A 12,792-nucleotide genomic window follows, 5' to 3' on the forward strand; every position below is an offset into this window, starting at 1 on the left:
TCGATGTTTCTCTCTCATCGATGTTTCTAGCTCTCTATCCCTCTCCCTTCCTCTCTGTATAAAAATCAATAAAAATATATTTTAAAAAAAATAAAAAAATAAAAATAAAAAAATCAATGGAAAAATATCCTCGGGTGAAGATTAATAATAAAAAAAAAAGAGTTTAAAAACAAAGTAAATGGCCGAAACTGGTTTGGCTCAGTGGATAGAGCATCGGCCTGCGGACTGAAGGGTCCCAGGTTCGATTCCGGTCAAGGGCACGTACCTTGGTTGCGGGCACATTCCCAGAAGGGGGTGTGCAGGAGGCAGCTGATCGATGTTTCTCTCTCATCGATGTTTCTAACTCTCTATCCCTCTCCCTTCCTCTCTGTAAAAAATCAATAAAATATATTAAAAAAAACAAAAAAACAAAGTAAATGAACAAACAGAACAGATACAGACTCAGAGATACAGAGACATTTTGGTGGTTTCCAGATGGGCGGGGGGCTGGAGGGATGGGTGAAAAAGGTGAAGGGATTTAGAAGTACAAATTAGTAGTTATAGTTAATCACGGGGATGTAAAGCATAGGGACTATAGTCAATAATATTCTAATGACTATGTATGGTGTCAGATAGGTTCAAGATTTATTGGGGTGATCACTTAGTAAGTTACACAATGTCTAATCACTGGAGTGTACGCTTGAAACTAATATAATCCTGTATGTCCACTATAATTGAAAAATATAAATGATTAAAAACACACACACAAGAACTTCAGCTACTCAGTAGTCTGGGACCATTCAGGGTAGCACTGAGCAGCACTGAACATCTCAAAAGACACTGACCTCACCGGGGTATTAGCAGCCCATGGTCATTAGCCTCCCCCAAAAGAATTACATTAGATTCAATAACTAAAATTCAAGAAAAATAAAGATATGTATGTGTGTCTCCACCCAAATGGCAATATTTCTAAAGTTTGGCATTTGCTAGAAAATTTTTCTCATCCAGAAGGTTCACTCAGAGATGCTCTCTAAGGTATTGCTGTCTTCTTTTTGCCCTGATCCAGCGTCACCCTGGTTGCCACCAGGGCCATTAGACATTTCCCAGTGGTTCCTGGGGCGCCCTGCATCTTGGAACCTTCCTGAGTTAATAATAGCTGGGGGCGGGGCAGGTGAAGACTGGCCTCGGAAAAGCATTGCCGGCCTGGAGGAGTTGGCTAAACCCCGATGGAGGTGCTGCCTGTCTGTGTTCTCAGGACAATAGCCTGTGAGATGGGCCCAGGGAGAAAATTATGCAAAGGAAATGAGTATTGTGGAATGGTCTCCTAACTGAGAGGAGAAAAGGAAGCCAGGCAGGAGCCACTGAAGTGAGTTAAGTGCTCAAACACACAGCATTTTCCCCGCCCCTGGGGCAGGGTCTCTCTGCCTGCCGGCCTGGAATCAGCTGGGATGTAACAGATGGGCAGGGCCCGAGGGACAAGGAGGCCCAGGGTGTGCAAGAAGGAAACGCAAGCTGGTCCTTTGCAGAGCTCCTAAGAGACTGCCCAGGAAACATCCCCTGGGGTTGAGATGGAGAGGAGGCCAGCTGTTCCACATGGTCCAGGGCACTTCGGCTGTGCACCTCAGGGGGGCAAGTGGTAGTCAAAGGAATCCCTCCTGTTTCCATGTGTGACATGTGACGTTCAGGGTATGAATAGGGTGCTGCTCTCTCTCCCTGTGGATTGTAGTCCTGTGAGAGGGAAGAGAGAGAGAGAGAGAGAGAGAGAGAGAGAGAGAGAGAGAACGGGATTAACAAAGATGCCATGTCATTGCTGTTCTTCCAGGCGGGACTCTGAGCTCCTGCTGGCCCTGAGGTCCTGGGAAGATGCTCAGGCCTCCTCCTACCTCCTAGTCAAGTCTGACCCCTGTCTCCCCAGGCTCATTCATACTCTAAATTCCACTTCTGACTCAGAAAATTTGCCCTCCCCAAACACATGGCTTCTTATAGATGCCCCAAAGCAAACAGCCAGAGGAAATGCCAGACAGCAGTTCACAGCAACCCATGTGAATCTGAACCGCACACTCGCAAGGAGCCGCTCCACCTCCCCGGCTCCCTGTCCACTGCTGAGCCAGGTTCAGGCAGATCAAACAACAGCGCACTCTGGGCTGCAGGCTCTGGCACCCAACCCAGGGGGTTGGGAATTGCATGCTGCTTTGCCTCTTAGCAGGCAGGGGGCAGTCCAGCAGGAAGGGAAAGCCACAGTCTGGGGTGGTGTGAGTGCCCTTTCCCAGCTGTCAGCTGGGCCCTGGAACCCAGCTGCACCCTTCCCCAGCAAGCCAAGCTCCATGTGCAGCCATCCCAGGGTGCTGGCTGAGCGCGTGCTTATTGATGACCTATCCTCCAGGATCAGGAGAGGGCAGGAGAGGGTGCTGGTGGCCAGGAGAGAAATCAAGGACTTCACTACCAGACACAGAGATCGTCTAGATTCCCACCAGAAGGCCTTAGAGAAAACCAGAAGTTAAAAACAGTGAGGCCTGCAAAAGTAAGAAACCGAGCTGACAGGTAGACAGGCTTCCTTAGTTGTGACGCTATAACCACTGACCCTGGGTTTGGGGACCATAGAAGGACTGGACTGGACTGGGGAAAGCACAGAATATTTGTTCTCATATGTTTGGGAATGACCGGTTCATGGGGACCTGAGGCAGGGCGACCAGACCTGGGCAGGTGAAGACTGGCCTTGGGCGTCTGCAGGAGAGCTAAAACTGGGGAGCTGGAACAGAAGCACAGCTTGTCCCTGCCAGGCGCCAATCAGAGTTCTCCAAGCGGCAGCTATTTCAGTGACAATGTGGGAACCTTTCCAGCTTCCAGCGTTGTAAAGGACCAAGTTGATCTACAGGAGTAGGATCACCCTTGAATGGCAAAGTCTTTTTATATTAATAACCTTAAGTATTACCCTTCAAATCAACACCTGGGGCTCTTACCATTAAATAAAAAATAAATAGTCACGAAGCCTGTGATTCCCCACTACTCACTGATGTAACCAGTCAGCACGCACTGGGTTCCTGTAATGTGCTGGGCACTGGAGAAGGTGTAAAATGCCTCGGCAAGAGCCCTGCTCTCTGAGACCTTATGGGAAGTAGGGAATATAAGCTGTGAACACAAACAACCATAAAATAACAGATGGCAGCACCCAGCAGAAGATTACTTATAGGACTGATCTGAACGAAATGCTATGAGCATATATGGGTAGTACCCCTGTCCTCTGAGACATCCTAATAGCCACAAGCACGCCCAGTGCCCAGATCTTGGTTTCTAAATACCTTGCTCCAATAAAAGGACCCAAGGCTGTTTAGAAAAATGGCTGAGTCTAGGGCGGGGGGCGGGGGGGCGCGGGGGGATGGCGCTGGGAGGCCAGAAAGCACAGGAGGCAACCGAAAGAAGCTCTCAACAGCCAAAGCTAGAACAACTTTTGAGCCACAAAATAAATAATGATAACATTGGATTATAACCTAAGAACAAAATAAATAGCCATGAGCCCATTCGGATATAAGTGAATGAATGAATGGGAAAGAAGGGACAACTTGAGGACAAATAATCTGATCTACAGAACAGACAGAAGATAGGTTGAAAAAGTGAATAGAGCCTCAGGACCTGAGGAACAATACAAAAAGGTCTATTGTGCATGTGACTGGAGTCACTGGGAAGAAGAGAAAGATACTGGTATAGAAAAAAATAGTTTTTGAAGGAATAATTACAGAAAATTTCCAAATTCAATGGAAGACAAATTTATGGATTCAAGAAGTTCAGAGAATACCAAACAGAATAAATTCAAATGAAACCCATCATGATTAAACTGAAAACAAAAGGCAATGAAGAAATCTTGAAAGCAGCCAGAGAAAAATGACACATTTCAAGTAAGAGAATAACAATTAGATTGGCTAACTGTTTCACCTGGTTAGAAATGCTCCTGGGAGTGTGGAATATGGGTCCAGGCAGCCAGGGAATATCTAAGAGATTCAAATTCCAGAGCCAACACTCATTAGATATGTCATCTTGGGCAAGGAGCAACCATGGAGGCCAGAAAGAAAAGAACTGTCAACTAGGAATTCTATATCCCATGAAAATATCCCTCAGGAATGAAGGTGAAATAAAGAGACTCTCAGATGAAGGAATACCAAGAGATTTCATTGCCAATAGACCTGCTCTAAAATAAATGTTAAAGGACATTTTTCAGATACAAGGAATATAATCCCAGGGGGAAAATTAGAACTTCAGAAATGAAGGAAGAGCAACAGAAATGATAAACACCTAGGTAAATACAATAAAACCACTTTTCCCCTCTTAAGTTTAAAAATATGTATGACTATTGAAAGCCAAAATTATTACATTGTTGGAGGGTAGGGGGCTCTAATGTATATACTAGATGTAATATATATGATACATATATAACAAAGTAAAAGGGGAAATGAACATATATGATAAGGATATGATAGACAGACAGACAGACAGAACTAGAATAGTGCCGGATGTCCAGTGTCCCCATCAATAGTATCTAGTATAAGGTTTCTACATTCTATTTGAAGTTGTCAAATATTACATTTAAATATGAAGTAAAAATGTAGGCATGTACATTATAATCCCTAGAGCAACTACCAGAAATAACTCTAAGGAGCTATAGAAGAGCCATGAGCAGGGCCAGGCCCAGGCATTCTCTCTAGAAGCAATGTTGAGTGGTTGTATCCTATGACTCACCCAAACCTTCCCTCTGGGGATCAATCACAGGCCCTCCCAATGTCACATTTTCTATTTCCCCCCTTAGCTATGGGGACAGAAGTGGCTCAAAGCTCAATCATATTCCAATGTCATAAGGCAGGAAGGGTGTGAGAAAATTTAGGCCATTCGGTCTCATCCTCTGATCTTGCAGATGGGGAAGTTAAGGCAGAGAAATTTACTATTTGCTCAGGACCCCACAGCATAGCACTGTTATATCCAGGCCTGGAAAAATCTCCCCACACCACACACAGTTGTGAAACCGCAGTTCTCAGGCTCCTTAGCCAGCTCCTCTGCCCTACCTGGGAGCAAGTCTTTGTGTCCAGCTGTCCTCCAAGACTGGTAATAACTGGCACATACATATACTTCTGTTGTGCACGGCACTATTCTAGTCCTGTCTGTCTGTCTGTCTATCATCTATCTATCCATCCTTCTATCTGACTACCTATCTTTCTTTCTACCTGTCTTCTATTTATCTGTCTTTCTTCCTTCTCTCTAACCTTCTATCTTCTGCCTATTACCGATCACCTACCTTCTATCACCTATCTATCTAAGCCATCTACACTAAATCCTCTCATTGCCTCAATTAAAGTAGGCATTATTGTTCCTCCTGGTTTATAGATGGAGAAACTAAACCATAGAGAGGTTAGGAAACTTGCCCAAGATGACATATCTAATGAGTATGGACTCTGGAATTTGAACCCAGAGCAGAACTCTCTCAGACATTCCCTGGCCCAGAGCACCACCGGGGACACACCTGGAGCAATTCACAGGATATGGCAGGACCTCTTCCCTCCAAAGCCCCGAGCACTGGTGGGAGTGGGCAGGCCTCTGCCCTCTGCTCCTGCAGTCGGCCTGGGACATGACCATAGGTCAATGGTGTTGTGTTTAGAGCCTGGGTCTGTGGCAGCATTTTCCCTTGGGCCCCACGTCTACCCTTGTGAACATGAGACTAATTCTCCTTCTGCATGAGAGCCCATCAAACATCTGCTGCATTACCATGCCTCCCCACTCTTCTCTCCCAGAGGTTAAACACCGCAGTTCCTCAGAATATCAATCCTGTGATACGATTTACAAACACAGCACTAGCCTGGATGTGTTTCCTTGCCAGTGTCCCCATCAAAAGACATATATTCAAAATTAAATCCACACATTATTCATGTTTTACCATTCCTCTATTACAATTGATGCCAGCAGCCTCTACAATAAATACCCTAGATGTAGTATATTTTTGCAAGCCTCAGCTCATTCTATGACATCACTGTCCTCACATGATTATTTCAGGTTTGTGTCGTCTTTGGGACATTTGGGATTTCTCTCCATGTCCTTAGCCAGTGGGATTACTACTTCCCTGAATACTGAGTCTGTATTTTTACTAACACAGCTGATGATAACATTAGCCTCCTGGTAGCCATGTCACATTAAAGACCCACAGTAATCTTGTAGTCAACAAAAGCTTTCAGGTGACTTTCATGTTAACTCCCATTAATGTGGCAATGGTCATCAGTGCCAGGTATGTGGAATTGATTTTTTATGACCTCAAGACTTAATATTTGTCTCTACTCAGTGTTACCTACTAACCTCTCTATGTTTTTGAATCTCAGTTTTACCTTCCAACATATTTGTTCTCATCCAAGGTCTACATAATCAGTGTATTTGAAAGTACATCTTTCTGTGTCTTCATCCAAGGTGTTAATAAATATATTGACAAAGATGATAGTGGTTTTTGAACTGAAGAGATCTGTCCATACATAAAAGAGTAATCTTGGGCATAGCTGTCTGCTCAGCTCTGAATTTATATAACCATAGTACCTGTGAGCCAGGGTTCAAAGTTTGATATAGGATAACCTGAGGAACTGTGCTGAGAGCTGTTATGTTGGAGCATGGAGTGGGGTCCAGAGAATTATGATGGTGAGAAATGAGCTGAGAAAGGTGGCTGAGACCTCAGGATGTGGACTGGATAGGGAGTGGCAGTTCTATTTAAGAAGGCAGAATCAGAACAGGGAACTGCAGTTAGAGAGACACAGACCTGAACACCCAGTACAAACCAAGGAAATGGGGCAGGCCTCAGTCCCTGGATCTGAAGTCAGATGGAGCCTTGTCACCATGGCAACATGTTATATGGAATACACAAGAAATTATGTGAATCTGGATGGCGTAAAAGAGGTATGGGAAGAGAAACCACCCAGTTGAGTCCAGAGGCTGATCTAAATGATCAGGTTTCTAAACAGGCCTCTTTCAAAGGGCGGGGCCCTTTTTTCTTAAAATGGCTTACTGGGCAGATGCTCAGGATGCAGAACCTGGTGCTGCAGGCCTCTTTGTCTATAGCAGTGGTTCCCAACGTGGGGCGGGGGCAATTTGAGAATGAGTTATTAACAGTGAATTTTTTGCATTTCTTATGGTTCTAGGAGCCTCATATACAGTATCCTACATTATAAAAGGCTAATACGTAAATCGACCAAACAGCGGAACAACCGATCGCTATGATGTGCACCAACCACCAGGGGGCAAACGCTCAATGCAGGAGCTGCCCCTTGGTGGTCAGTGTGCTCCCTCAGGGGGAGTGCCACTCAGCCAGAAGCCAGGCTCATGGCTGGTGAGTGCAGCGGAGGTGGCAGGAGCCTCTCCCACCTTCGCAGCAGTGCTGAGGATGTCCACCTGCTGGGGAGCGAGCCTAAGCTGTCAGTCGGACATCCCCCAAGGGCTCCCGGACTGTGAGAGGGTGCTGGCTGGGCTGAGGGATGCCCCCTCCCCCCATGAGTGCATGGAGTTTCTTGCACCGGGCCTCTAGTATAAATATATATTGTGACATATTTATGCATTTCAGTTCTCTATTATATGTTTTGAAACTTTATTTGCTATTTTTTCATATCACTTCATATTATTATTATTTTTTAACACTGTCTTAGTGATTTCTTCCTCAGTACTTCAACTGTCCTTTCATTCTTTTATTTTTTTCTTTCAGAGATGCCATGATCTTTGGAAACTTGTTTCAGCCAAGTTAATGGCCTTTTAGGCTTCCTCCACATGAATAGGAGTTCACTTTTTGAATAATAAGAATTATATGTCACAGGGAGGCACCAGGATTTTAGAGATGCTTAGGTGGGGCATGGCCAAAAAAAGGTTGGGAACCACTGGTCTATAGTTTCCCTCAATGTATCTACAGAGCAACATTATAAAAACAAAAGACAAAGCAGAGACTTTGACACAATGTTTTTCTGGAGGGTCTGTGCTGGCTTCTGGTCATCACCACTCTCTTTTTTTTAACTCCTTTAGCTTTTTCTTATCTGTGAAGCTCTTTAACCACTCTCTTTTCTAAGTTCGGCCAACTTGTCTATTTGTTCATCTCTTCTAGGATTTTGCAGGGGGTTAACATCTGTGGTTTCTAGAAACTTTTAAAAAACTTAAAAACAGGGCATTTGCTTGCTTCCAGTTATTTGGCACCTCTATCTCCACAGGCTAACCAATAACAGATTTACAACACCAAAGACAATTTCTGGTGCTCTGTAATATAACGCATCTGGTCTTAGAAGTTACACTCACTTTGTGCCAATTCAGTCTTCTTTCTCATACCCTCTACCTTTGGATGCTATTTTCTCTAAGCCATGTTTATGCTGCAAAGTTGCAGTTTGGAGAAACTTCTCCCTGATGGAGCAGGGGAGAAAAACAGGAAATGAACAGTGATGCTTGCCCTGTCATCTCCCCGCATTACATCACCTGCTCCTGGCCTTTATTTCTTCATTGTTTTTGATCCCTGTGTGGTTTCTTGAAAGCCCTTGTCTTTGCCCTGAGCATTTTCCATGAGCCTCAGCTTGTTCTGTTACCTCACTTTTCTGGTATGATTCCTTCAGGTTTGGGTCTTTGTGTGTGTGTTTGACTATATGTCCACTTATTTTTTTCAACAGAATATTATATCACTAACATTTTATTTAGCAGCCTCTTCCATCCCTCCTGAGGCATCTTCCCTCTCGGAGCCTCCGGCTCTGAGATATTACCTCTGTTTTTCTGGCTTTAGTCCTGATCCTACGTCAGCCCAGACCATACACTGGCAGTGCAGGTCTAGAGGTGCAGAGAATCAGAAAGCACGGCTTATAAAAGAAACCCCAGCCAAAACTGGTTGTGAGACTTAAAACAAGAACAAGCAAACAAACAAAAAACAAAAAGGAAAATAAGAGCAATAAGGAAAATTAAGGCACTTACAAACTCAAGTTTTCCTGATCACCTGGATGTTTCTGGAAAATGCAGATTCTTGGCCTCACCCCAGCCCACGCATTTCTTTGTACTACTACATCACCATGAGTTGAACCCTCCTAATTTCAAAGGTTCTTTCAGCGTGGGTCAGAAAAAAGTTGAACATTGGAAGAAACAAGACCCTAACTGAAGTATTAAGGGAGAAAGTTTTAGGACTCAATTATAGAACTAGAATTTCATGCCCACATTAGAATAGTCATTCTTGCATTGTCTTCTTAAATCACCCCCATTAGGTAGAACAAGAATTCAACATGCACACACTGTGATAAATATTGGGTATTGAACAGTGGAACACAGGAGTTTTGGAGCCTGGCAGCTCTGCGTTGGAGTGCTGCGTCTTACACTTAATAGCCAGTGACCTCATCCAAGTTGCTTAAGTATATATGCAAAGTGGGGATAAGAATACTAACCTTGATTTTTGAAAAAGAAAACAAACAATGAGTAAGCAATCCTACATAATAAAAGGCTAATGTGCAAATCGACCAAACAGTGGAATGACTGGTCGCTATGATGCGCACTGACCACCAGAGGGCAGACACTCAACGCAGGAGCTGCCCCATGGTGGTCAGTGCGCTCCCACAGGGGGAGTGCTGCTCAGCCAGAAGCCGGGTTCATGGCTGGTGAGTGCAACGGAGGTGGTGGAAGAGGGCCTAAGCCGTCAGTTGGACATCCCCCGAGGGCTCCCAGACAGTGAGAGGGCACAGGCCGGGCTGAAGGACCCCCGCTGAGTGCATGAACCTTGTGCACCGGGCCTCTAGTATATCTATAAAGCACCTACATTCCTTTCTAATCTAAGGAGGATGTATGCCCACACTAACCTTTTTCTCAGTCCATGGAGAGTTCTTGAGGAAAACTTCCCACCCAATTTAATGTAAATCAAAACTCTGAAAAAAGCCAAAAGCTCCAGGACAAGAAAGACTGAATCTGTTGTAAGTTGAGTTCTAATTAAGGCTTGACTTCAATTAATTATTTATTACCTATTTACAGTTATTGTTGATATGGTCATAATTTCAAAGTGCATTTTCCCAAAAAGGATCTAAAAATTAGAAACTTCTTTGTTTTGCAGCATAAAATGAGAAAATGCTTTTGGAATATGAAGGCTGTGGAATTTTGGAATTCCTTTATTTTGAGTAACATTTTAATCTTTGTAACTACAGTGAGGGCTATCCTGGGAAATTATCTCTTTGATTATGGTGTTTGTTTGTTTTTTAACTAACAATGCTGACCCATTGACACTTAGGGCTTTATTTATCCATCTACACATCTCTCTATGAGCTACATAGCACCTAATTTGACTTGATGAGTCACTGCCCCCAATTCCAATGACCCCCTCCTGACAGATTGTCAGAACTTTTCTCAGATCCCTTATGGGGAGGCCTTCCTACCTTTAGGGGACCCAATAAAGGCTTTGAATTGGTGGTCACATCTTGTATTTACATAATGACTCCTTAGATCATAAGCCATTAGAAAGGGATCCAAAAATGTAACACTGTAAAGCCCTTCTATTGATAAACAAGGCCAGGACTGTACCTGTTTCAGCCTCTGTTGCTGGAGGGATGGCTATTGAGATGACACATAGTTAAGGAAGGTGCTGTCAGTCAGCCACTTTTATTAGCAGGTGAAGGAAGCAACCAGGCACACTGGAGAAAAGCAGAGCTGTCTCTAAACACTAATTAGTTAAGATTCAGTACTTAAAGCTAGTACATGGGGAAAGGAAGGAAAGAAGGGATAACAGAGGGACAGAGGGAGGGGGGAGGTTCTGACACCGAGGGGCCTGGGGACAAAAGCAGCAGGGGACCCCAGAGGAGGATGCAGGTTGGATTGCCGCTGGAGCAGACTCTCTCCTCAGCCTCGTTGGTTAAGGGTGACTGAGGCATGCAGGAACTGGAGACTTATGTGAACATCCACTGTATGTCCTTTAAAGTTCTTGCAACTAACTGTGTGTGCAAAATTGTATCTGATTTCCATGAACGATTTCAGTCATTTTCAAATGCCTTTCTTCATTTTCATGAACGCTTTTGAGTATGTTCAAATGGAGATACATAGCAAAGTGACTCCTACTTGTTACCGTTAAGGCTCTAATGTCAAGAATAGTAAAATCCAGGCAATCTAAGCCTTCCCACACCCACCCTCAAAATTCTATTTTAAGGAGGCCTAATTCTCAAGATTCCTGGGTCTTTGAAAATAAAAAGCAGAAGTGCTCCATAAAACCAACAGGAGCTCCCATATGTTGATTTTGGTTAATTGGTCCCTCAAAACCTTTCTAATGTAACACTTTTATTTCATTCAAGAATTTTAAATAGGAAATGGGAAGCAAGAAAGGAGTATTAGTTAAGGAAGGAAGTGATCAAGATGGCACTAGGCATTCGGAACTAGATGCTGTAACAAATAATACAGAATGGTTCAAACACCAGAGAAGTTTATTTACCTCAGTTCAAGGAAGTGGTTCCTTCTCAGTTGAAGGTTGTTTTGCCTCCATCACCCAACTGTCACCTCAAGAACTCAGGCTAACGGGGCTCTACCATCTTTATCATATCGTTTCCAAGGTCACTATAATCATCTCCATCCCAAGGGAAACAGCATGGAGGAATGTTTATGGGAGATTTCTATGGGCCAGGCCTAGAAATGGGTCATATGACTTCTGTTCATATTAAATTGGCTAGAACTTAGTCACAGGACATTACCCTACTACAAGGGATACTGGGAAATATAGTCTTAATTATATGCCCAGGAATGTGAGGAGATAGATTAGTCAATAGTTAGCAGTCTATAACACACAATATTTTATTTATTTATTCCTCCAATCCTCCCAAAATGGAATACTAATGCTTCATTTCCAAGACCATTACAGAAAGTCAAAAGATGGTTATATTTACTATGATAAGAGTAAGGTTAAGAGCTACCATTTACTGAACACTTAATGAGTTTCAGTGCCTGTGTTAAATGCACACCTTACCTTATTTAATCCTCACATCAACCCTGATTTTGCAAACAAGGAGACTGAGACACAGAGAGGATGAGTCATCTGTGCAAGGTCACAAACAATGACAGAGCTGGGGTTTGAACCCAGGCTGTCTGACTGATGGCCGTGCTCCTAACCACTTCATTGCATAACCATTACCACATCCCAAAAGGAACAAAATATACATTGTAATCTTCTGCAAAGTGAAGCCAAGGTTCTTCTGTTTTTACAGCAGAAAAAAGAAGGAATGATCTTCAGATTTTGAATATCCTCAAGTGAATAAACTTGAAATAGAAAATCAGGAAAGCCTTTGGCCAAATTTAGAAAGCCCTGGAACTCCTTGGATTCTGCCATTGAAACCTCACTGGAGCCTTTCTGGTTTATTTTTAGTTCTTACCAGGCACCATTTCCTGGATCAGTGAAGCAGGTTTAAAACAGCCTTGAGAAGGTTTTGGACATAAGTGAGATTTTTAAACTGAGTGTGAAAGAAATAGAGCTAAACCATGGGACAAGAATATCTAAAATAAATAAGAGAACAGCACTTAGCAGTAAGAGGACTTATCTATCAAAGCCAGGTGGGCTTTGCTGTGGCTGGCCCTCCTGAAAGGTGAGGTCCTCCAGAAACCTTGCTTATTCCTGCAGACTGCTGACCTTGGCCTGAGACTGAAGGGCCCTGTGATTTACCTTGCATCTTTTATTAACACTGTCTGAAACCTTAAAAAGAACAACGCAGGTTCCATGTGATTAAGTTTGTTTTATTAACTTTTTCTTTTTTTGGTTTGTGTTTTTTTTTTTTTTTATCATCTATAAGAAATTTGTGCTTAACCCAAGTACATTTTTCTATCTTTTCA

At 43.4% G+C, this 12,792-nt stretch overlaps 1 protein-coding gene across 1 annotated transcript in view; it reads right to left on the reverse strand.

The window, feature by feature from the left end:
• Positions 1 to 601: 601 nt before the first annotated feature.
• MCCC2 (methylcrotonyl-CoA carboxylase subunit 2) overlaps positions 602 to 12,792 on the reverse strand; it is a 216,416-nt gene continuing 204,225 nt past the window's right edge. Inside the window, exon 17 of the mRNA XM_080679781.1 lies at positions 602 to 1,707. Within this exon, the coding sequence (XP_080535907.1) occupies positions 1,620 to 1,707 (88 nt within the window). The 3' untranslated portion in view covers positions 602 to 1,619. The remainder of the gene's footprint in view (positions 1,708 to 12,792) is intronic.

The sequence above is a fragment of the Plecotus auritus genome, assembly GCF_963455305.1.
Source record: "Plecotus auritus genome assembly, chromosome: 7".
Classification (NCBI taxonomy): Eukaryota; Metazoa; Chordata; class Mammalia; order Chiroptera; family Vespertilionidae; genus Plecotus; species Plecotus auritus.